The 27,485-nt window shown below is 39.8% G+C and overlaps 1 protein-coding gene across 1 annotated transcript in view; it reads left to right on the forward strand.

Moving 5' to 3' along the window:
• Window positions 1–27,485, forward strand: part of LOC126458002 (ATP-binding cassette sub-family C member 4-like) — a 120,778-nt gene that overhangs the window by 45,892 nt on the left and 47,401 nt on the right. Inside the window, exons 11-15 of the mRNA XM_050094775.1 lie at window positions 12,621–12,994; window positions 14,528–14,607; window positions 15,407–15,557; window positions 23,869–23,975; window positions 27,090–27,210. Of these exons, the coding sequence (XP_049950732.1) occupies window positions 12,621–12,994; window positions 14,528–14,607; window positions 15,407–15,557; window positions 23,869–23,975; window positions 27,090–27,210 (833 nt within the window). The remainder of the gene's footprint in view (window positions 1–12,620; window positions 12,995–14,527; window positions 14,608–15,406; window positions 15,558–23,868; window positions 23,976–27,089; window positions 27,211–27,485) is intronic.

A 27,485-nucleotide genomic window follows, 5' to 3' on the forward strand; every position in this document is an offset into this window, starting at 1 on the left:
ATCACTTTCTCAAGGGTAGACCAGAATTTTCCTGAGACCTGTGGGTCTTTCAAATTACTCTGGTTAGTGGGCGTGTGTGCATTGATCAGTGTGTACTTTTTGTTCGCGCACTGAACCTGCGTAGTCACTGAGTAGCGCAACATGTGTTTTCATTTGCTGATGAAACAGAAAGAGCTTTCCTGTATGCAGGGCCACCATCTTATGAGCTACTTAGGTTACAGTGATGAGATTTGTGTGTGTTATGTGAATGTATTTCTGTGAACACTGTAATTCTTTATGCAAGTCAAATTTGTTCATTTGTTTTACATACCACACCTTACATTCCCCAGTGTTAACCTTCATCTTATGGGCAGCCATGTTAACTGTGCCATAAGTATTAAACCTATCTATAAAGAACAGCATCTACAATTTCAAAGTTGTCATCCATGCCTTTTGAAATGTCTCATCCACACATTTTATCCCAGTTATGATTTTCTCTTCAAATAGACTGCCAGTCATGTCAGTCTGAACATTTCATGTAAGAATCCAACAAACTCTATCCATTATCTTAGCTGCTCAAAAATTTGACAGTGTCATATCAAAGGAGCATTCCATGTGTTACATGATGCTCATTAGTTGTAAAGTATAGCCTGGATCACAATAAAAAAGTGATCCATAGCTGAGGATAGAAAGGGAAGATGTTGTCAGTTTGCCATTATGGGAAAGTGCAATATTTCTCTTGTAACAGCAGCTGTGTTGTCCATACTGTATTCCATGTTAAAATACAATGTTCAGTCCACTTTACAGGATCATAGTAGTCTCTCTGCTTTCCCAACCAATAATATGGTTATATTTAAAAATTTCATAAAAGAAACACACCACATAGAAAAACAAGTCATATAGGAACAAATCACAACAGTTATGTTACTGATCATAACTGACATCTACAGCTAGCTGGTGACCTGCAGCTGAGGCAGCAGAGCAGTATAAAAACTGCTCTTATTGGTTGTTGCTTTGGTAAACTAGATGTCAGTCACTTTGTTATTCTGGTGCAGGTATGGTTACCATCATTGCCAAGACTATGATTTACTAAAATTATGAACTGAAGGGCTATCAGTATCCTTCTACGTTCAGTTTTTTCATTGAAATGAAATATTACATTCAATATTTTCATTGCAATGAAATATTCTAATTGAAATAAAATAATTATGACTGAAAATATAGGGTAAATAAAGAGAGCTGGACAAAAGAGTGAGTGAGCTGTTTTGTGACAGTGTGAAATAGGAGCATGAGCCCTATGTCTGTAATCAATGTTTTACTCCAATTTATCAACTTCAATCATTTTTAACTATAGAGACATTGAGAGCTTCCTGTTACTACAAGGCACCTTTTAGCTCCTCTTCCCCATAATGTATCAAATGATCAAGTGTTAATTCCCCCTTCACCAAAATAACAAAAAAGATTTGTCTTCTGAAGGATTTTTGCTTCATATGAATGGTGATATCCAAAGCAGTCATTTCTGTGTCTATAGTGTGGGGCAAATGAAAGTGACCCATAGACTGGAGTTCCAGGGTACAAAGAAACACAGCAGAGGAAATGAAATACGGTACAAACCTGACTACTGCAGATGTTGAAAGTGACCACCATACATCACTTGGCACTTTTGGGCCCTTGTCTTTGAGTTGCTGCAGAGAATCAAAGCTTAACTGCTAGAATTGGTGCAATCTCATCCAAAATTTCCTGCTGAAGTTCTTGAAGACTATGAGGATTGTCGTGATGCACCTCAGGCTTGAAGGCTCCGCACACAAAGTAATCACATACTGACAGATCAGGTGACCTGGGTGGCTAACTAGGGTGGTGACCAGGCTGACCTCTGCTGACAACTCTGTCAGGCATGGTGACTGTATAAATGTGTTCCAAGGTTGAGTTGGCTGCATGAGCAGTTGCTCCATCTTGTTTGAAGTAACTGTAGGTCCTTTCCTCCTCTGTTAACGCTGCCGTAAACGGTTCCAAACTGTTGGCAATGCAACATGCCGAAGTCAGCATCTGATGCAAAAAGACGGGACCAATAATGCAGCGTGCAGACACTGTGCACCAAACCCCTACCTTGTGATAATGCAATTGTGTTTTGTGGAAGTTACTGCTGAAAAGAGGTGGCGCAGTGGTTAGCACACTGGACTCGCATTCGGGAGGACGACGGCTCAATCCCGTCTCCGGCCATCCTGATTTAGGTTTTCCGTCGTCCTTCCGAATGCGAGTCCAGTGTCTAACCACTGCGCCACCTCGCTCGGTGAACAAAAGTAGGTGAAATCTCGGCTATTTAAAAGAAATTTCAAGATATTTGTCTAGTTTAAGGGTTGTTAATGACACATACCTCAATGTAACAGTGAATATAGATGTTTATCAATTCTTCTCTTTCTCATTGAGTCTATCATAATTAATTCAGTATTCACATCTTGGAAGTCAGTAGTAATTAAAAATTATTTTAACATTCTTAATGACAATATTATGAGAAGAACAGATTGCTGCTCACCATGTAGGAGGATGTTGATTTGCAGATAGGCACAGCAAAAATCCTGTCAAACAAGTAAGCTTTTGGCCAAAAGGCCTTCTTCTGAGTTAGGCAACATACACACAGCCACTTGCACAAATGCAACTCACACACACATGACACTGTCTCTGGCTGCTGAGGCCAGTTCCTAGTGATACAATGGCAGTGTAAGATTGCTTCTCTCCATTTTCCTTCCTTGCTGTCACCTACCACAAAACAGTCAGGCATCAATGAAACTATTGCTTCACAAGAGTGTACCTGTAAAATACATAACAATACCCCCATAAAAAATTAGTTTACCATTGGAAAGACCAGATTAACATCTGATATAGTGCAAAAGTTCCTTGAAACAATGAATAACTGATCTTTTCAAAAACTAACATTTGGTTATGACATCAGCAAACTAATCAAGGGCCCAAACTCAGTCCTACCACATACAAATCAGACTAATCAGAACAGGTCTATAGAGGGTTCATAGCACAGAACTTGTGTTAATTTCACACAGGATCATAGTGTGCAAAAAAAAAAACAGTTTAGCAAATTTCAAATTTGAAAATCATTCTCTGCTGCATTGGGGATTATTTTCTAGGGCAATGTTGTTGTAGTGCTCTTCAGTCTGAAGACTTGTTTGATGCAGCTCTCTGTGCTACTCTGTCCGTGGAAGTCTCCTCATGTCCGAGTAACTACTGCAAACTAAATCCTTCTGAATCTGCTTACTGCATTTGTCTCTTGGTCTCTCTCTATGATTTTTACCCTCCTTCCTTCCCTTCAGTACTAAATTGGTGATCCTCAGAATGTGTTTTACCAATTGATCTCTTCTTCTAGTGAGGCTGTGCCACAAATTTATTTTTTTCCCAATTCTAGTTATGTGACTTGACCACCTAACATTCAGCATTCTTCTGTAGCACCACATATCAAAAGCGTCTATTCTCTTCTTGTCTAAACTGTTTATCATCCATGTTTCACTTCCGTACATGTCTACACTCTACACAAATATTTTCAGAACAGACTTCCTGACACATAAATCTATACCTGATATTAACAAATTTCTGTTCTTCCAATATGCTTTTCTTGCCGTTACCAGCCTATATTTTATATTCTCTCTATTCAATCATCATCTGGTATTTTTCTGCTCAAATAGCAAAACTCATCTACTACTTTAAGTGTTTCATTTCCTAATCTAGCTCCCTCAGCATCACCTGATTTAATTTGACTACATTCCATTATATTAATTTTGCTTTTGTTGATGGTCATCTTATTCTCTCCTTTCAAGACACTGTCCATTCTGTTCAACTGATCTTCCAAGTACTTTGCTGTCTCTGACAGAATTACAATGTCATCAGCAAACCTCAAAGTTTTTATTTCTTCTCCCTGGACTTTAATTCCTGTTCCAAATTTTTCTCTTGTTTCCTTTACTGCTTGCTCAGTATACAGACTGAATAACACTGGTGATAGGCTACAATCGTATCTCACTCTGTTCTTAACCACTGCTTCCCTACCATGCCTCTCAACTCTTATAACTGCCATCTGGTTTCTGCACAAGTTGTAAATAGCCTTTCAATCCTTGTATTTTACCCTGGCTACCTTTAGAATTTGAAAGAGAATACTCCAGTCAACATTTTTCTATTAAGTCTACAAATGCTTTAAATGTAGTTTTGCCTTTCTTTAACCTATCTTCTATGGGAAGTTGTAGGATCAGTATCGTCTCATGTGTCCCTACATTTCTCTGGAATCCAAACTGATCTTCTCAAGGTTTTTCCATTCTTCTGTAAAGAATTCATGTTAGTATTTTGCAATTGTGTCTTTTTAAACTGATCATTTGGTAATTTTCATACCTGTTAGCACATGCTTTCTTTAGAATTGTGATTACTACATTTTTCTTCAAGTCTGAGATTATTTCACCTGTCTCTTACATCTTGCACATCATATTGAAAAATATTGTCATGACTGGCTCTCCCAAGGCTATCAGCAGATCTAACAGAATGTTGTCTACTCCTTTGGCCTTCTTCTGGCTTAGGCCTTTTAGTGCTTGTCAAATTCTTCATTCAGTATCATATATCCTATGCCATATTCATCTACACACTCTTCCATTTCCATAATAATGCCCTCAAGTACATCTATATACTCCTTCTACATTATTGCTTTCCCTTCTTTGCTTTGCTTGCTCGAAAAATGGGAGTGTCCACAACAAACTCTCTGTGAAGATGTATATGAAAGACCAACAGTTTGTCACCAAGAATGTTGAAATAAACATCCTGGTTCATGTTCTTGGAGCCTAAATGAGTGGGCTCAGGTCATGGTATAAAAAGTACTACCCAAAACACCACAGAAACACCTCCAACCTAAACTGTTTGTTCTATACAGATTAGGTTCAATGCCTCATCAGTCTATATGTGTATTCAGTGTCTTGCAGGACAGTCAAAATTACAACCTGTTTGACCACACTACACACCTCCAGCCAGCTACTGTCCAGATGATATGTTGTTTGGCCGACTGAAGATGTACAGCTGTATGTATTACTGTGAGCAACAGATTCCTATGTGGTATCTAACTCAAAATGTCCACTGCAAGCATTTTGCACCACAATGTTTGCTCAGAAACTGATGAGACTGCTGTGCATTCACTGACACTGGCAATTTCTGTCAGAAGTGAAACTAGTTGTTGTTGACAAATTAGACTTGACCGTGTGGGCTGCAGATTCCTCGACTTGCGCCATAGGGTGGTGGGGTTTCGGATTAGGTCAGGAGTCCACTACACACAACAAGCGGCTACACGGGTAGCAGGGTTTGTGTGGCATGGACTGGGCGGTTTTTTTAGGTTAGATGGCCTTGGGCAAGTACAGAAAGGGCAACAGCCTCAACGGGTGCGGCGCAAAGTCAGGACATGCGGGGACCAAGCAGCAATCGGTATTGTAATTGTCAACTGTCGAAGCTGCATTGGTAAAGTACCAGAACTTCAAGCACTGATAGAAAGCACCGAAGCTGAAAGTGTTATAGGTACAGAAAGCTGGCTTAAGCCAGAGATAAATTCTGCCAAAATTTTTACAAAGGTACAGACGGTGTTTAGAAAGGATAGATTGCATGCAACTGGTGGTGGAGTGTTCATCGCTGTTAGTAGTAGTTTATCCCGTAGTGAAGTAGAAGTGGATAGTACTTGTGAATTATTATGGCTGGAGGTTACACTCAACAACCGAGCTAGGTTAATAATTCGCTCCTTTTACCGACCTCCTGACTCAGCAGCATTAGTGGCAGAACAACTGAGAGAAAATTTGGAATACATTTCACATAAATTTTCTCAGCATGTTATAGTCTTAGGTGGAGATTTCAATTTACCAGATATAGACTGGGACACTCAGATGTTTAGGACGGGTGGTAGGGACAGAGCATCGAGTGACATTATACTGAGTGCACTATCCGAAAATTACCTCAAGCAATTAAACAGAGAACCGACTCATGGAGATAACATCTTGGACCTACTGATAACAAACAGACCCGAACTTTTCGACTCTTTAAGTGCAGAACAGGGAATCAGTGATCATAAGGCCGTTGCAGCATCCCTGAATATGGAAGTTAATAGGAATATAAAAAAAGGGAGGAAGGTTTATCTGTTTAGCAAGAGTAATAGAAGGCAGATTTCAGACTATCTAACAGATCAAAACGAAAATTTCTGTTCCGACACTGACAATGTTGAGTGTTTATGGAAAAAGTTCAAGGCAATCGTAAAATGCGTTTTAGACAGGTACGTGCCGAGTAAAACTGTGAGGGACGGGAAAAACCCACCGTGGTACAACAACAAAGTTAGGAAACTACTGCGAAAGCAAACAGAGCTTCACTCCAAGTTTAAACGCAGCTAAAACCTCTCAGACAAACAAAGGCTAAACGATGTCAAAGTTAGCGTAAGGAGGGCTATGCATGAAGTGTTCAGTGAATTTGAAAGTAAAATTCTATGTACCGACTTGACAGAAAATCCTAGGAAGTTCTGGTCTTATGTTAAATCAGTAAGTGGCTCGAAACGGCATATCCAGACACTCCGGGATGATGATGGCATTGAAACAGAGGATGACACGCGTAAAGCTGAAATACTAAACACCTTTTTCCAAAGCTGTTTCACAGAGGAAGACCGCACTGCAGTTCCTTCTCTAAATCCTCGCACAAAGGAAAAAATGGCTGACATCGAAATAAGTGTCCAAGGAATAGAAAAGCAACTGGAATCACTCAATAGAGGAAAGTCCACTGGACCTGACGGGATACCAATTCAATTCTACACAGAGTACGCGAAAGAACTTGCCCCCCTTCTAACAGCCGTGTACCGCAAGTCTCTAGAGGAACGGAGGGTTCCAAATGATTGGAAAAGAGCACAGGTAGTCCCAGTCTTCAAGAAGGGTCGTCGAGCAGATGTGCAAAACTATAGACCTATATCTCTGACGTCGATCTGTTGTAGAATTTTAGAACATGATTTTTGCTCGAGTATCATGTCGTTTTTCGAAACCCAGAATCTACTCTGTAGGAATCAACATGGATTCCGGAAACAGCGATCGTGTGAGACCCAACTCGCTTTATCTGTGCATGAGACCCAGAAAATATTAGATACAGGCTCCCAGGTAGATGCTATTTTTCTTGACTTCCGGAAGGCATTCGATACAGTTCCGCACTGTCGCCTGATAAACAAAGTAAGAGCCTACGGAATATCAGACCAGCTGTGTGGCTGGATTGAAGAGTTTTTAGCAAACAGAACACAGCATGTTGTTATCAATGGAGAGACGTCTACAGACGTTAAAGTAACCTCTGGCGTGCCACAGGGGAGTGTTATGGGACCATTGCTTTTCACAATATATATAAATGACCTAGTAGATAGTGTCGGAAGTTCCATGCGGCTTTTCGCGGATGATGCTGTAGTATACAGAGAAGTTGCAGCATTAGAAAATTGTAGCGAAATGCAGGAAGATCTGCAGCGGATAGGCACTTGGTGCAGGGAGTGGCAACTGTCCCTTAACATAGACAAATGTAATGTATTGCGAATACATAGAAAGAAGGATCCTTTATTGTATGATTATATGATAGCGGAACAAACACTGGTAGCAGTTACTTCTGTAAAATATCTGGGAGTATGCGTGCGGAACAATTTGAAGTGGAATGATCATATAAAATTAATTGTTGGTAAGGCGGGTACCAGGTTGAGATTCATTGGGAGAGTGCTTAGAAAATGTAGTCCATCAACAAAGGAGGTGGCTTACAAAACACTCGTTCGACCTATACTTGAGTATTGCTCATCAGTGTGGGATCCGTACCAGATCGGTTTGACAGAGGAGATAGAGAAGATCCATAGAAGAGTGGCGCGTTTCGTCACAGGGTTATTTGGTAACCGTGATAGCATTACGGAGATGTTTAATAAACTCAAGTGGCAGACTCTGCAAGAGAGGCACTCTGCATCACGGTGTTGATTGCTCGCCAGGTTTAGAGAGATTAGAGCATGCACGGAGGCTTTCAGACAGTCGTTCTTCCCGCGAACCATACGCGACTGGAACAGGAAAGGGAGGTAATGACAGTGGCACGTAAAGTGCCCTCCGCCACACACCGTTGGGTGGCTTGCGGAGTATAAATGTAGATGTAGATGTAGATCCAGTCCATGTCCCCGTATCACTGTTGTTCTTATGCCACGTTACATTGTTATGGTATTCCTTGTAGACTCTAATATTTTGCAACAATACATCAATAAACTGGGCAACTTCATTCATTGTGTGGTCAGGGGCAAGTCCAAATACAATAGCTCCTCCCCCAAACATTTTGCAAACAATACATCAATAAATTGGACAAACTTCATTCACCATGGGATCATGGGCAATTCCAAATACAAGAGCTCATTTCTGTCATTCAGTCACATGACCAAAGTGATCCCTCTTACTGTGCTGATACCATACCATTTAACTGCCATGACATACTGACCAATGAAGTTCACAGGACCACCTTGTACTAGTTCTACACAATCCACAAAGTTCCTATTTCATTCTTTTAAGGGGATGAGTAGCATTTTGTCTGGTGAGCTTATTTTCGCATCAAATGCAAGAACTAAGAATATTATGTCACATACATGCATAAATTCCTTACAAATAACTCATAAGATATTGGAATTATTGTCACGTCTCTGTCCATTCACTCCTCAATGATATTTTTTGCTGAGCATTTAAAAAAAATGTTCTGCTTGAGCTGGGACTTCCATGATCTCAGCACAAAAACAGGCTTTTAGAGACAGAATCATTGTCTAGGATTCAGAATGAGTTTCTTATTGCTGAAAATGTTTTCAGTGTGCTTCCATGAGACATAAAGAAGGAAACTGGGAACTCATAAAAAAATACATGATTAGCTAATTCTTCTACAAATTATCTAGTTGTTTAAACTGAAGTTTCCTATTATTAAGTGTGTGACTTTTAGAAATATTCATCATAACCCCTTTCCTGTTGTTACACATGCAGATAATTTTTATTCTCTGAGAATTATTAGTTTGATCAAGTAGATATTAACTAAGCTAGCAGCAGGAGATGAAATGCAGCTGTGTAACATAACTGAAAAAGAAGTACTATACTTTTTATTTATTTATTTATTTTCCAAAGTCGTCTAATCTCTGCTAATATCTCTGTGTTAAATTTAGGCTGAATAAGCACAAAGTGCTTTGCAAAACTTTACTGATGACTTTCAGTGCTATTTTTGTTAACATATAAATTGACTCATTCCACATTCTCAGTTGTTCACTTTCACAAATGAGTCTGTAGAACATAAAGGACAAGTGACTGCTGGGGAAATGAAATGGGAAATTTTTCATTTTCTTGTTTGGTAGCACTGTATAAGGTGCATACAGGCAATTCCATATTCTTTATAGATGCCATTAATTGTGTTGTCAGTGCCTCTGTTGACAAATGTTTGCACTTGATTTAATTTAAGTGAATTATGTTCGGAACAGCATTTGAACTGCTGACACCACATGTTAGTGTGAGAATCATCATCTGAGACTCTGTATATGGGTTAGAAACCTATGGAACTGACATGATGTGTTTGAGCATCACATGTAATGTTGTGAACGATAAACAAGCACTTTATATGACACACAGTGAGGACACTGAACGGAATATTACATTTATCAGGTAATCTAGACAGACAGATAAACAATTAAAAACATTGTTTCTCAAGCCATAAACCACATGAAATTGTAACAACAGCGATTATAATGCTTTATAATTTACTACCAAACAGGTGTGGTTTCAAAAACACTGTTGCTTGAGAAGACGGTAGCTTGACTCTATGACAATTGATTTTGCTGTAGCCATACACACAGCTGACTACATTTTAAAAACCATATTCACTGGTAATGAAAAACTATGCTTTTTCCATAAACCCTAAATAAAAGGGCACTCATCTGAATGGAAAATGAGAAAATACATTTAAAAAACATATCAAGAAAAGTAGGTAAAGTAATTTTGAAGGTAGAGGTCCACTGTCAGCTACAGGACACTATCAGAAACAAAATTCCTTAAAAATGCAGGAAACAGATTATTTTTTCATGGCAGTACTCTCACACATTGGTCATAATTACTTAAAATCAGAAGTGCCAAGAATTATTTTAATATATTGGAACCCCCACTGGAATTGTAACCTCCTGGCAGATTAAAACTGTATGCCTGACTGGGACTCAAACCTTACTGATTTGTCTACACACAAGTCGCAACCTAGCTTCACAGCTTTAATTCTGCCTGATCCTCTTTCCAGTCTTCCAAACTTCACAGAAGCTTTCCATAATAAAAGGGTCCAGATTCAAGTACACGGGCACCACATAGTTTTAATCTGCCAGGAAGTTTCAAAACATTGCATATTCCGCTCATGAATGAAAGATTCATTCTGGATTTGTTGTAGTTGCCTAACCTTACACCTAATAATTTTTACCTGTTAATGTTGTGCAAAATGCTACTGAGGGGCCATTATTTCATGAATCCTGAAAAAAGGATGGAAAATGAAATGGAGAAACTGAATGAATTTTTTGACAAATGGTTGCCATATAAGAGTATTTTTAACACTTATGAATGGTGCTGCAGTATTTCAATATGTGAGGCCACTACATCAAGGAAAATGTAGCTTAAGCTTAAGTAAGTACGAGGTGCATTCAAGTTCTAAGGCCTCCGATTTTTTTCTCTGGACTGGAAAGAGTTATAAACATGCGCATTGTTTTAAAATGAGGCCGCATTCATTGTCAATACGTCCCAGAGATGGCAGCACCGTATGGCAGATGGAATTTTACCGCCAGCGGCGAGAATGAGAACTGTTTTAAATACTGAAAATGGCAACGTTTTCCTTACTTGAACAGTGTGCAATCATTCGTTTTCTGAATTTGCGTGGTGTGAAACCAATTGAAATTCATCGACAGTTGAAGGAGACATGTGGTGATGGAGTTATGGATGTGTCGAAAGTGCGTTCGTGGGTGCAACAGTTTAATGAGGCAGAACATCGTGTGACAACAAACCGAAACAACCTCGGACTTGCACAAGCTGGTCTGACGACACGATCGAGAAAGTGGAGAGAATTGTTTTGGGGGATCGCCGAATGACTGTTGAACAGATCGCCTCCAGAGTTGGAATTTCTGTGGGTTCTGTGCACAATCCTGCATGACAACCTGAAAATGCGAAAAGTGTCATCCAGGTGGGTGCCACGAATGCTGACGGACAACCACATGGCTGCCCGTGTGGCATGTTGCCAGGCAATGTTGACGCGCAAGGACAGCATGAATGGGACTTTCTTTTAGTCGGTTGTGACAACAGATGAGATGTGGATGCCAATTTTCAATCCAGAAACAAAGCGCCAGTCAGCTCAATGGAAGCACACAGATTCACCGCCACCAAAAAAATTTCGGGTAACCGCCAGTGCTGAAAAAATGATGGTGTCCATGTTCTGGGACAGTGAGGGCGTAATCCTTACCCATTGCATTCCAAAGGGCACTATGGTAACAGGTGCATCCTACGAAAATGTTTTGAAGAACAAATTCCTTCCTGCACTGCAACAAAAATGTCTGGGAAGGGTTGCACGTGTGCTGTTTCACCAAGACAATGCACCCGCACATCGAGCTAACGTTACGCAACAGTTTCTTCGTGATAACAACTTTGAAGTGATTCCTCATGCTCCCTACTCACCTGACCTGGCTCCTAGTGACTTTTGGCTTTTTCCAACAATGAAAGACACTCTCCATGGCCGCACATTCACCAGCCGTGCTGCTATTGCCTCAGCGATTTTCCAGTGGTCAAAACAGACTCCTAAAGAAGCCTTCGCCGCTGCCATGGAATCATGGCGTCAGTGTTGTGAAAAATGTGTACGTCTGCAGGGCGATTAGGTCGAGAAGTAATGCCAGTTTCATCAATTTCGGGTGAGTAATCCTTACCCATTGCATTCCAAAGGGCACTGCGGTAACAGGTGCATCCTACGAAAATGTTTTGAAGAACAAATTCCTTCCTGCACTGCAACAAAAATCGGAGGCCTTAGAACTTGAATGCACCTCGTACTAGAAATATTTTGATCTAATGGGATTACATTTTCCTGGAGACATAAAAGTGTCATCTCTACCTTCAATATGGACAGAAGCTGAAGTAATGCATCATACTTTGTGCCAAGACTGTAACTTGAACCAGCTGTAGAAGCCCCAGTGCCTTAGTGATGTAGTGATTGGCACATCTGCCTAATAAGCAGGAGACCTGGTTTCAAACCCTGGCCTTGGCACAAAGTATGATGTGTTACTTCAGCTTCTGTCCTTACGGAAGATAAATATTTTGTTTTAACCAATTTCAGAAATCTTTACAGTGGATTCCCAATTGTCTTTCTATTTGTACAGTAGCTGGAATGCTGCAATGAAATACTGCTTTGCAATGCAGATATCATGTATGTGAAGGTATCCATATATCTGTTTTACTTTCCATTTCAGTAAAAGGAATTCCAGTATCAAAAAGCGCAATTTTGTTTTTCAATTAAATATAAGTTTTAAAATAATGTCATGAGATTAACATTCTTGACATTCTGTTATCAGAACATAAAAAGTAAATACCATTTCTTTTTTTTTTCAGGACTACACAAGAAGAGACTAGAATAATGTATATGCAGAAATTGAACAGTTTACTTGATACGAACAGTTCTGCTGTTTATGATGAGTTACTGACTGAAAATAACATGACAAGCCAGGGAAATAAATCATTTAATGTAATGGAGTTTGTAACTACTAATAATGAAACAAATCAAGATAGTCTGTCGAGTGGATTGTATGAAACCGAAACTCTTATTTACATGTATGTGGCAATTATTGTGGGACTACTTGTCATTGCATTCACTCGCTCTCTTACCTTCTACAATATCTGTATTAAAGCATCAAGGAAACTCCATGATACAATGTTTACTAATTTGATGAGAGCACCTATGCGGTTTTTCAACACAAATCCTTCAGGTAATTATCTAAAAGTCATATACAAAACAATAAGTGTTATGTGATTTAGATGGCTATAGTTGCATTTACTGGGTAGTCATTTTATAAAAATATCAGCTAGTGCTAAAATGTGATACAGTAAATGGCTGTAGAAGTAATACAGATTTCTGTTAAGTCACTTACTTTGGCTAAAGGTGACAGACAGCAACCACAAGCAATGCAAAAGAATATCCAAAAAAAGCTTCATATTATTACGATACCATCAAAAGCATCAATAGGTGCCTCATGTATTATGTTTCATTATTTTAAATTAAAAGCTTTTCAACATTACCCGTGGCAGTGTGCAGTCTTACTCAACAATCTTTCATTGTTTTTAACACTGTATTTTGGTTTTGATACTGTTATGCACAACATAATGAGAAATTTTGTTCAAGTACATGAAATTAAATATACCAGATTTGAAATTATTGTTTGTCTGTAACAGATGTCTGTTATTAATTATCTGTAGAAAACAAGCATCTATCATGGATAAAAAATGTGTACAGTTTCAACTAAGATATTTAGGTACTAATGACACCCCATCTGCGCCTCATGTCTATAACTAAATGCTGAAGATAACACCAATAAACCAAAAATGAATCAAAGTCAAAGAAGGAAATAAGAATTCAATGAATTAGCAGAAACAAGTCAACAAAAATTGTGACAATAAATTCTGAGATTAACTGTGAAAGTAATATCGTTGAGAAGCTATCTGTGGATGAGAATTACAAAGAGGAAAAGAAGAGGAATGTAGCATCAATTATGAACTTGTGGATGGCTAGAACCTACAGTATATCTGAAACTTAGTTATTGTCTCCAGACACCAGTACTGGTGCTGGTGTAGTGTTTGGTATCAAGATGACTTTACTATTGAAATAAGCACTGTTACGTTCTACAGCTTGTTCAGGAATAGAATTTTTATTGTTAGCAGTGGACGTATTGGAATAGTTAATTCATTGCTCTTGCTCTTTCACATCATACTTTTCCTTTTTCAATCATCAGTCTTGATTTTCTTTACAATGAATACACTATCCACTAAGTTTTGAAAGGGAATGAATTATCATCTCTTGCTAATTTTTGTAAACTATTAACTTTACTCCTATGAATAAGATGATAATTAATGACAAAATAATAAAATTATACCATAATATTAGCTATAAAATGCCATCATTTGTTACTAAGCATTAATTCCATCATTATAAGTTTCAAGTGAACAATAGTTAGTAATTAGCAATGAATTCTCTAGCACTGAAACATGGACACTGCATTATGACTGGTGGTGTTCTAACATTGTCCTAATAGAAAATAATGCTTAAACCTGAATGACACCGTAAGTATGGGTTTGTGGCACTCACAGAGAAATGAACAGTGTCATTTAATCAGGCAAAAAATGTAATTTTTTTAATAATTACCAGACACATAAACAAAAATTTTCTGTGATTTGAATATGTGAACCATTTTGTTCCAGTATCATTTATGCTTCTACTCACTTTTTTTGTAAACATTCTGTTTCAGGCCGTATACTGAATCGGTTTTCAAAAGACATGGGTGCAATTGATGAAATTCTTCCAAAGGCTATTTTGGATGCTACTCAAGTTAGTATTTCATGATGGATTTTTTTAAAATTAACTGCATTACAGATATGATGTTTTCTATGATGTGTTGCAAAATTATTCAAGCCACAGCTTAGAAAATATAATACAGCTCTTAACATCAATGGTTTACTGATGATACTTAGTTTTTTTTCATGTCATCATAATCGAAAAAAATCATATTCATCAAAATTAACTCTATTTTTGAATTTATGCCAAAACTGAATTTGATCATATAAACTACTACACATTAGAAAGTACAGAATTTTGCTGATTACTACACTAATGATTTGTTCCAGTAATCAAAAAGGCTGCAGTTGGTAACTACCAACTACCATGTGCAAAGGTACATGTAGTTCAGCACTGGTGTTTCACCATAATCAAAAGAAGTATTAATATCTAACTATAGATAGTTACTATGTGCTGATCTCATAATTGATGTGTCATTTATATCTATGATTGTGTGATATGTAATATGGTAACAGAGATTTGATTTGAGACCTTGAGTTAGATCTCAGTGATCTTCATGAATTTTTGAAAAAAAAATATAGCAACCAAATATTTAATCAGGCTGCCTAATAGTACTAAGAGACTCTTTTTAAGAGACAGACTGATAGACAGAGAGCACCTCTGATTATCCATTCCACTCTTTAAATGCATTAACATGTGATGAATATAATTCTTTTAATCATTTCACTACTTGTGCTGTTATCTGAATGCCTTTTTCCACTGTTTTACCATTTATAATTATGTTGCATGATCAATCATTTCTCTGACTGTTTGTTTCTTTTGTAAATTCCAGATTATTATGACTGTATGTGGATCACTAATTATAGCAGTGGTCATCAACTGGGTGTATCTTATTCCTATTATTGTCATGGGTTTACTCTTTTGGTTTATGAGAAAAATTTATCTGAGGTCGTCAATGAACATTAAACGACTTGAAGGAATGAGTGAGTAAGATACATAGTATATAAATATAAGTTGGCAGAGGCAACAATTTTTCAGAGCTGGAATTAATGTGAACATTATATTAGTCCCATGCACGTGCAGAGTAGTTCTGAGCCAATGAAAATAATTGTGACTCATTTTCTTATTTATTTCATGGTACTGCAAGAATTAAATTCTGTTCTTGACAACAATTTTAAGAAAGGAAATTCTGTGATTAGAGTCAGGGGACCATGTAATGACAACCAGATGTCTTGTATATGTCATCATATGGTGTCATTCTGATGTAGTGTGGAGGAGCCTGAGGCCAGCACACCTCTCTCCTAGTGTTTATGGGCTTTCCAGACCATGGAGGCATTACTGTCACCATGAGGCTTGGTGGACTCCATTACAGTCTTCCCACCAATGGAAAATCTCTGGTAGCACCGGGAATTGAACCTAGGTTATTTGCATGACAGTCAGTTACAGTGATCATTCAACTACCAACAACTGTCACATTTTTGGTAACATAATGCTTCCTTTTACTGTTGTTTGCACAAAGAGTATCAAGACAGTTGATTTAATATTGCCTATCAGTAAGAGGAATAAATAGTTTATTCATTGACTGACATTCAATGACAGAAAAACCAATCAAAATCGACAAGATGGAATGAGATGAGAAAAAAGTAAATGATACATATAGAAATAAATTAATGCCAAGTAAATAAAAACAAACAAATATAATTTCATATACTGTACAAGGCAGCAGGTGGACTGAAATTTTTATACAAGCCATGAAAAAGTTCTAATACTAGGTTCAACATACACTCCTGGAAATTGAAATAAGAACACCGTGAATTCGTTCTCCCAGGAAGGGGAAACTTTATTGACACATTCCTGGGGTCAGATACATCACATGATCACACTGACAGAACCACAGGCACATAGACACAGGCAACAGAGCATGCACAATGTCGGCACTAGTACAGTGTATATCCACCTTTCGCAGCAATGCAGGCTGCTATTCTCCCATGGAGACGATCGTAGAGATGCTGGATGTAGTCCTGTGGAACGGCTTGCCATGCCATTTCCACCTGGCGCCTCAGTTGGACCAGCGTTCGTGCTGGACGTGCAGACCGCGTGAGACGACGCTTCATCCAGTCCCAAACATGCTCAATGGGGGACAGATCCGGAGATCTTGCTGGCCAGGGTAGTTGATTTACACCTTCTAGAGCACGCTGGGTGGCACGGGATACATGCGGACGTGCATTGTCCTGTTGGAACAGCAAGTTCCCTTGCCGGTCTAGGAATGGTAGAACGATGGGTTCGATGACGGTTTGGATGTACCGTGCACTATTCAGTGTCCCCTCGACGATCACCAGTGGTGTACGGCCAGTGTAGGAGATCGCTCCCCACACCATGATGCCAGGTGTCGGCCCTGTGTGCCTCGGTCGTATGCAGTCCTGATTGTGGCGCTCACCTGCACGGCGCCAAACACGCATACGACCATCATTGGCACCAAGGCAGAAGCGACTCTCATCGCTGAAGACGACACGTCTCCATTCGTCCCTCCATTCACGCCTGTCGCGACACCACTGGAGGCGGGCTGCACGATGTTGGGGCGTGAGCGGAAGACGGCCTAACGGTGTGCGGGACCATAGCCCAGCTTCATGGAGACGGTTGCGAATGGTCCTCGCCGATATCCCAGGAGCAACAGTGTCCCTAATTTGCTGGAAAGTGGCGGTGCGGTCCCCTACGGCACTGCGTAGGATCCTACGGTCTTGGCGTGCATCCGTGCGTCGCTGCGGTCCGGTCCCAGGTCGACGGGCACGTGCACCTTCCGCCGACCACTGGCGACAACATCGATGTACTGTGGAGACCTCACGCCCCACGTGTTGAGCAATTCGGTGGTACGTCCACCCGGCCTCCCGCATGCCCACTATACGCCCTCGCTCAAAGTCCGTCAACTGCACATACGGTTCACGTCCACGCTGTCGCGGCATGCTACCAGTGTTAAAGACTGCGATGGAGCTCCGTATGCCACGGCAAACTGGCTGACACTGACGGGGGCGGTGCACAAATGCTGCGCAGCTAGCGCCATTCGATGGCCAACACCGCGGTTCCTGGTGTGTCCGCTGTGCCGTGCGTGTGATCATTGCTTGTACAGCCCTCTCGCAGTGTCCGGAGCAAGTATGGTGGGTCTGACACGTTGGTGTCAATGTGTTCTTTTTTCCATTTCCAGGAGTGTATTACTTGTCGTCTTAGAGTAATAATTGCATTATTAAGCTTGAAAATGGGGTATTTTGGGAATAACTGTCTTCTGGAATATATATATAATGGGGTATTTTGGGAATAACTGTCTTCTCGAATAATATTTACCAAATGAGAAAGCGCTTGTAGATAGACACAATAAAAAACACAAACACACACAGAAATTTCAAGCTTTCGCAACCAATGCGGTTGCTTCATCAGGAAAGAGCAAAGGAGAGGGAAAGCCCACATATTTCGTCTTTCCCTCTCCTTCCCTCTTCTCTGATGAAGCAACTGTTGGTTGCGAAAGCTTGAAATTTGTGTGTGTGTGTTTGTGTTTTTTATTGTGTCTATCGACCAGCACTTTCTCGTTTGGTAAGTCACAGCATCTTTGTTTTTTAATATATTATTCCCATGTGGAATGTTTCTTTCAATAAAATTGAAAGAAACATTCCACATGGGAAAAATATATTAAAAACAAAGATTCCATGACTTACCAAACAGGAAAGCGCTGGTAGATAGATACAATAAAAAAACACACAAAAACACACACAAAATTTCAAGCTTTCGCAACCAATGGTTGCTTCGTCAGGAAAGAGGGAAGGAGAGGGAAAGACAAAAGGATGTGGATTTTAAGGGAGAGGGTAAGGAGTCATTCCAATCCCGGGAGCAGAAAGACTTACCTTAGGGGGGGAAAAAGGACAGGTATACACTCACACACACACACATATCCATCCACACATATACAGACACAAGCAGACATATTTAAAGGCAAAGAGTTTGGGCAGAGATGTCAGTCAAGGCGGAAGTGCAGAGGCAAAGATGTTGTTGAATGACAGGTGAAGTATGAGTGGCGGCAACTTGAAATTTGCGGAGGTTGATGCCTGGTGGATAACGGGAAGAGAGGATATATTGAAGGGCAAGTTCCCATCTCCAGAGTTCTGATAGGTTGGTGTTAGTGGGAAGTATCCAGATATCCCAGATGGTGTAACACTGTGCCAAGATGTGCTGGCCGTGCACCAAGGCATGTTTAGCTACAGGGTTATCTGATCGTGTACACCTTCCGGGTTACAGGACTGGAGTAGGTGGTGGTGGGATGGTGCATGGGACAGGTTTTACACCGGGGGCGGTTACAAGGGTAGGAGCCAGAGGGTAGGGAAGGTGGTTTGGGGATTTCATAGGGATGAACCAAGAGGTTACGAAGGTTAGGTGGACGGCGGAAAGAATCACCCTGTAGCTAAACATGCCTTGGTGCACTGCAAGCACATCTTGGCACTCCGGAGATGGGAACTTGCCCTTCAATATATCCTCTCTTCCCGTTATCCACCAGGCCTCGACCTCCGCTAATTTCAAGTTGCCGCCACTCATACCTCACCTGTCATTCAACAACATCGTTGCCTCTGCACTTCCGACTCGACTGACATCTCTGCCCAAACTCTTTGCCTTTAAATATGTCTGCTTGTGTCTGTATATGTGTGGATGGATATGTGTGTGCGAGTGTATACCTGTCCTTTTTTCGCCCTAAGGTAACTCTTTCCACTCCCAGGATTGGAATGACTCCTTACCCTCTCCCTTAAAACCCACATCCTTTCGTCTTTCCCTCTCCTTCCCTCTTTCCTGACGAAGCAACCGTTGGTTGCGAAAGCTTGAAATTTTGTGTGTATGTTTGTGTGTTTTTTTGTTGTGTATCTACCAGCACTTTCCCGTTTGGTAAGCCATGGAATCTTTGTAAGAATGTCATGATTGGCACACTTTCGGAGCCAGTGGCTCCTTCTTCAGGCAGACTTGGTGAGACCTCCATCATACAGGGTAATGGAATTCTAGTCACTGCAGAGGTGCAGTAGATGGATGATTAGAATATCAAGGAGTGGTGTGAAAGGGATTACAGCTGTCAATATGCAGGTATGGTTGATAGTTAGTGGACAGAAGTGTGATGGAGCCATCAGAGAGGTGGAGGTCATTGTCCAGGAAGGTGACATTTTGTCCTGAGGAGGACTGGGCGAAGCAAATGTGAGAAATGTATGTTGAAGCTATGTGGAATGGGAGTAGAGTATCATTGCTCTGATTCCAGATCATAAAGTCATCATTAATGAACCTAAACAAGACAGGAGTATGGGGAGGCTAGGAAGGTTTCATCCAGATGGCCCATACATGTACTAGCATAGGAGGTAGGGTGCCACGTGGCGGCCCTTGGCTCTGCCTCAGATTTGTCTGTATATCTTCTCAAAAACTAAGAGGTATGTGTGAAGATGTAATTAGTTAGATATATATGGATTGAGGTGGTGGGTTTATGCTCCTCTGCCACCAAACTGCCCTCTGGTTACCTTCTACAAATTCCTTACTTCTAACGTGGCCTCACCATCCTCCCACATTTCCTTTCCCAAGAACAGAAACTTCACAACCAACGAAAGAACAGCCATCCACAATCTCAGCAAGACAGACCAATATTTAATCATCCTCCCCACAGATAAAAGCTCCACCACCATCATAATGAATTGCAGCTATTATTTGACATTAGGGATCTGTCAATAGTCTGACACCTCCATCTACAAGCCCAGCCAGAGTGATCCCTAATATGTGTATGTATACTTTAGCTTGAAAGAGGATTTAAGCTAGTGAAGTTTTCAGTGCTGTTTATATGTTTGTTGAAGACTCAGTGCCTATCCTACTAGATGAATTGTTACCTTCACTTCTATATTACTCTAATTTTCTAACAGTTTAGCTCTTCTTAAATCTCCTGTTACATGGGTTAGTACAGTTTACTTCTACAGATGAGTATTTGAGCTCAGATCACTCTCATACAGCTCTGAGGCATATTTACCAAGCGTTTAATTAAAAGCTTACACTGACTGGAAGTTAGAAATGACTAAATATTGTATCAGTGGCCTTTATTTTACTAAATAATTTTTTTGTAAAATGAAACAATGGAAAACTCCAGGTAGGAATATCAACAATGTAGGAAAAAGACATCTTGCTGCTTACCATAAAGAAGATCTGTCAAGTTGCAGACAGGCATGATTAAAAGACACTCACATGTTGCTTTCAGCCACAGCCATTGTCAGTAAACACACACACACACACACACACACACACACACACACACACACACACACACACATGATCACCAACATCAGCAGTGGCATTCCGGGCCAAGATGCTGGAGTTGGCGGTTGTATGTGTGTGTGTGTGTGTGTGTGTGTGTGTGTGTGTGTGTGTGTGTGTGTGTGTGTGTGTGAATGTTTTGTGTGTGTCTCTCATTAATGATGATGGCTGTGCCAAAAGCTACATTTGAGGGTCTTTTAATCATGCCTGTCTGCAATCTGACATGTCTTCCTTGTAAAATGGTATTGTATACTAGGGCTAAAATTAAATGAAATGATTGTATGACAGTGATGTCTGGTAGGTCCCACCAGGAGAAGTTCAGCTGCTGATGTGCTAATCTTTTCAGTTCTTGCCACAATGGAGAAATTGCACGTCCATGATGACAAAATGATGACAAGGACAACAGACCACACAGTCTCCGAGTGGAGAAAATCTCTTACCTTGCTGGAAATCAAACCCGCGCCTGCTATATGGCAGTCAGACATGCTGACCACTTAGCTAAGGGAGCAGACACATTGGGGTTTGCACTGTTTTAAACAGAGTGGTCTTGTATTCAGGAGGATGGAAGCTCCAATCTTCATCCAGCTGTCATGATTTAGGTTTCCTGTGGTTTACTGCCCATTATTTTTATGCACATAATGAACACTTAGTTACATAAGTGTATAACTGAACCCAAATATGGTGATAGAATGGGATTAAAGTATCCTCTGACAAAAAAAAAGAAATATCAGTATCCTCCACGTTGTGGAGTAACAAATATGCAGTAAACATACAGGATGAAAAGTATTAAAACCGACAAACTCTGGGAGGTTGTAGGGGACATCAAAACGAATATTTTTCCCTAATGTCATATTTTCCTATGATGAGTATTTAAACCAGTAGAGGAAGATTTCTCTGGCAGCAAATTAATGAAACCAACAAACACTTTTCCATTTTTTTATGACCAAGAGACAACACATTAACACAACCCAATTTCAATTACAATAGATTTTCAAAAATGCCTCCATTGACACATAAACAAAGGTTACACCATTGAATCATGTTCTGTCGGACACGCAAAACCCCAAGCATATCCTGAATTGTTCCTGCTGCTGCTACTATCCGAGCAACCAGATTCTCTTCTGATGCAACAGGAGTTGCATAAACAAGGTTGTGCATCACTCCCCACGCAAAAAAGTCCAGAGGGACATGTCTGGGAATCAAGCAGGCCATGGTACAAGACCAGCTCTGGCAATCCACATTTCTGGGATTTCAGGAATCGACGCACACGAGGACTGAAATGTGTCGGTGCCCCATCATGTTGGAACCACATGTATTGTCTTGTAGGGAGCGGGATGTCTTCCAGCAGTTCTGGCAATGCTCTGGCGAGAAAATTGTAATAGTGCCTACCATTTAATGGCCTAGGTAGCAGATACAGCCCAATTAAACAGTCCCACACATTAATGAAGAACTGCACTTGATGAGCGATAGTAACTGTGGCATGTGGCTTATCCTCACTCCAATCATGCGAATTGTGCATGTTGAAGACTCCATCACGCCCGAACGTTGCTTCATTGGTAAACAACACAGAGGATGGAAATGTAGGATGCACTTCGCACTGTTCCAGGTACCACTGTGAAAGCTGTGCTCTGGGTGGATAATCAAGTGGTTCCAGGTTGTGGGCACACTGTAAGTGAAATGGAGGTAACAATTGCTCTCAAAGGACTGTCATTACATTTGTCTGTTTCATTCGCATGTTATGTGCAATTGCACGAGTGCTGATTGAAGGATCCCGCTCCACATGCTGCAAGACAGCTTCCTCAAACTGCAGCGTTCTTACCATGTCTCGGTAATCTGCTAAATGACCCAGTCTCACACAGACATCAGTACATAGCAGCAAAAGGTTGTATGATGCAGGATATGGTGATTAGGATATTGTTGTTGATAAACCCATTGTGCAGCTCGTCTATTGTGGTGCGCTATGTAGTACCACCAACCATATCAGTATACTCACTCCAGGTGTATCACTCCATTAGTAAACAGAGACAATGCACAACTACACTGGTGGACAGCAGTTGCTTACAACTGAAGAGCGTAATATGCCTTCTAACAACTAAAGAGCTTAATACAACCTCTAACAACTGAAGAGTGTAATACGGCCTCTGCCAGTTTAAATAATCCTCATAGGAAAAGATGACATTAGGGAAAAGTATTTGTTTTGATACCTCCTACAACCTCCCAGAGTTTGTCGATTTAAATACTTTTCACCCTGTATGTGTTTACAGAGATACTAAAATTTTACTAGGAGAGTTATTTAATACAGTTACACAAAATCAGATGCAGTTCCCAGACTGTAGATGTGGCACAAATGAAACTCAATATTTCAGTTTCACTTACCACCTAATTTAATGGAAACAAATAAATAATGTGATCAAGCATACAAACTGAAAATAAATGATTAAATTCATACCAGCATTTAATAGATTTACTCAGACATTTCAAGCACTACCAATAAACATCATTACAGTCCCTGACTGTCTCTAAACTTGATATTCAATTTATCCTGTCATCAAACCAGTGATATGGATCAATTTCTCCTCCACCTTTGAGTTCTGAAATTCATCTATAGAAGTTATATGGTTGTGTAACCTTAAAAATACTTTCATGTGCTAACTTTTTTTTAATTTAACAGAATATAACACTTTCAAAATCTAAGTGGTCCGATTCGATCTCATAGATACAGTTTTGGTATAAATTAGAACTGTGTAATTGTTGTCACAATCACTGTCAGTTCATTTAAAGCCTCCTGTAGTGTTAGTTGACTTTCATCTCTGTTTCATTGTCAGGTGTCTCCAGTTTTAAAAAAAAGTAATTTATAAAACTATTGACTGATTGTGCACTGTAGGTAGTCTGCATCATATGAGTTTTTTTAAATATTTATTTCTAATTCTGAGTGTTAAATTTCGGTTTTCCTGCAAATAAATACAAGCTATAATTTCATTTCAGCTAAGAGCCCCGTATTTACTCATCTTCTTGCAACTCTGCAAGGACTTACTACCATAAGAGCCTATGGTGCTGAGAGTATACTGAGAGAAGAATTTGACAAACATCAGGTAATACATTCCAGAAAAGTACAAAGATACAGTGTGTGGCTTCTGTTATTATTTTATGGGATATTTCTCATGACCACCTGAAAAAAAGTCAAGTACATACAAGCATATCTCGTTTACAGTTCATACTAACAACTCACTTCATTTTAATTTTCCTGGTGTTCAGACCAACTGATACGGGACAAACCCGAACAATGTGCATATTTGTTGGGATGTACCAAATTTATTAAACTAGATGTAATTTTACATTAAGAGTATCAGTAACCAGGAAAGTTGGTGTAAGGAGCCTAACTTTAGACTGTAGTAATACATGAAACCACAAATGAAAATATTCAATTATGTAACTTGTAAAACATTATCTTTGCTATGATGGATTGTAATATGAAATGATTACAGCTTTACTGTTGGGACCAGAACTTCTACACCTTGTAGTCAGCAAATATCTGAGATTTAAAAAAAATGCAATTTGTATTTTAGAAATTTAGTATGGAAGAGCTGATTTAATAAAAGTACTTGCGGATCATTTGCAACTTTTTTTTTTTTTTTTAAGAAAAAAAGGGGTTGTGTTTCTTAACTTGATGCCCGTTGGGAGGTGGGATGTTGTTTCTAGTATCACTGTCATGTTGCTTCAGAATTTGTGAAAGGCAGCACTGTAAAACAACTGAACTTGATTATACTGGGTGTCAAGTCTGATAAGCTTGTAAGGGAGACTCTATTGAGGAACAATTGCTAAGAAATAAACTTAATATTTTGCATTGTTTCCTTGTTAATTAACATTGAAGTTAGCCAGTCAGACTGTTGTGCACTCATATTCAAGCAGCCCACCACAGACGGTGTCACCAAACATGTTCTTTGTTTGGTTTTATAAAACTGAATTTGAGAACAATACAAAAATTGGACATTGGACAGTAGGAAGAATCAAACTTAAACCAAAGGCTGAGCAGTCTCATGAGCTATCACCTTTGCTATGCAACTGACACTAATTGCAACTGGTGGGTCGCTTAAATATGTGTCACAATGTATCTAATTTATTGTTAACAATTATTTCTTAGCGCATCCTACACTGTAACATCTTTAAAAGCTTTTCACACTGTTTATGACTACACTTTACAAAGGCAGCCCATGGACAGAAATATGAATTGGCAAAGTGACTTCACAGTGCTCAGATTACCTTCTTTGACATTTTGACAATTTAAAAACTAAGTGGGGTCTCTGAGCTGTTACCCCAAGAAAACAGGATTCAAGTATGGTATGGAGGAAAAACTTAAATGAATCTGTAGGTGGTTTTCTTTTAAGTGGTTTATTTACTATTTAGTTATTGATTACTTATTTATTTTTGACCTCATAAAATTGTTTTTACTGTGCAATTTTAGTAATGCTGCTGCATATATTTTTCAGTACAATTGATTAATTATGAACAGTAGGCATGAACAACATGCCCCTCCTTCCCTACCTTCCTTGTCCTCTGTAATAAAAGAACCTTTCCAAAAGCTATAAATGTTTTTCTGCAGTTATCTGTGTCTGTTGATGGTACATGAAATTTTACCTCCTGAACATACACTACTGGCCATTAAAATTGCTACACCAAGAAGAAATGCAGATGATAAACGGGTATTCATTGGACAAATATATTATACTAGAACTGACATGTGATTAAATTTTCACACAATCTGGGTGCATAGATTCTGATGAATCAGTACCCAGAACAACCACCTCTGGCTGTAATAATGGCCTTGATACGCCTGAGCATTGAGTCAAACAGAGTTTGGATGGCATGTACAGGTACAGATGTCCATGCGGCTTCAACATGATACCACAGTTCATCAAGAGTAGTGACTGGCATATTGTGACGAGCCAGTTGGTCAGCCACCATTGACCAGACATTTTCAATTGGTGAGAGATCTAGAGAATGTGCAGGCCAGGGCAGCAGTCTAACATTATCTGTATCCAGAAAGGCCTGTACAGGACCTGCAACAGGCGGTCATGCATTGTTCTGCTGAAATGTAGGGTTTCGCAGGGATCGAATGAAGGGTAGAGCCATGGATCGTAACACATCTGAAATGTAATGTTCACTGTTCACAGTGCCATCAATGCGAACAAGAGGTGACAGACGTGTAACCAATGGCACCCCATACCATCACGCCGGGTTATACGCCAGTATGGCGATGACGAATACGCACTTCCAATGTGCGTTCACAGCAATGTTGCCAAACACGGATGCTACCTTCATGATGCTGTAAACAGAACCTGGATTCATCAAAAAAATGATGTTTTGCCATTCGTGCACCCATGTTCATCGTTGAGTACACCATCGTAGGCGCTCCTGTCTGTGATGCAGCATCAAGGGTAACTGTAGCCATGGTCTCTGAGCTGATAGTCCATGCTGCTCCAAACGTCGTCGAACTGTTCGTGCAGATGGTTGTTGTCTTACATACATCCCAATCTGTTGACTCAGGGATCGAGACATGGCTTCATGTTCCATTACAGCCGTGCGGATAAGATGCCTGTCATCTCGACTGCTACTGATACGAGGCCGTTGGGATCTGCACGGCGTTCCGTATTACCCTCCTGAACCCACCGATTCCATATTCTGCTATCAGTTATTGTATCTCGACCAACGTGAGCAGCAATGTCACGATACGATAAACCACAATTGCGATAGGCAACAATCCGACCTTTATCAAAGTCGGAAACACGATGGTACGCATTTCTCCTCCTTACAGGAGGCATTACAACAACGTTTCACCAGGCAACGGCGGTCAACTGCTGTTTGTGTATCAGAAATCGGTTGGAAACTTTCGTCATGTCAGCACGTTGTAGGTGTCGCCACTGGCGCCACCCTTGTGTGAATGCTCTGGAAAGCTAATCATTTGCATATCACAGCATCTTCTTCCTGTCGGTTAAATTTCGCGTCTGTAGCACGTCATCTTCGTGGTGTAGCAGTTTTAATGGCCAGTAGCGTAATTTGAGAGTTCTTTCAAGTAAACTTTTCTTTCAATACAATTAAATAAATTGTATAATGAATGTAGTAAATCGTTTTGCCTACATTAGGAAATTATCTGTTAACACTAATAAGATAACAGTGAATGGTTACATTTTTACTGTATCATGTTTCAGGATTTACACACTTCAGCTTGGTATATGTTTTTGACGACGTCACAGACATTTGGATTCACATTAGATATTATGTCTACCATTTACATGGCATTCATTTCATTCAGCTTCTTATTTCTGGAAGGTATGTGTAAATTATTATTTTATAAGTTAATGCAATTATGATCAATGATAAGAAACAGTAACTGTGCAGAAACTACTGAATGTACTCACAGAATTGGTCATTGCTTGTTTTTGCCCAAAACATGCTGTGCTTAAAAATTAAGATTTGGTCCAGAAGTTGTCTCCGTTATTTGAAAATGGTATCGTCATGACACCAAGGCGTTCTAATCAGTGGATCTGAACCGGTAATTGGGTCAAAGTTGGAACAATTAGCAGCATCAAATCTCATATTTTTTA

This window comes from Schistocerca serialis, chromosome 2 (genome assembly GCF_023864345.2).
Source record: "Schistocerca serialis cubense isolate TAMUIC-IGC-003099 chromosome 2, iqSchSeri2.2, whole genome shotgun sequence".
Taxonomy (NCBI): Eukaryota; Metazoa; Arthropoda; class Insecta; order Orthoptera; family Acrididae; genus Schistocerca; species Schistocerca serialis.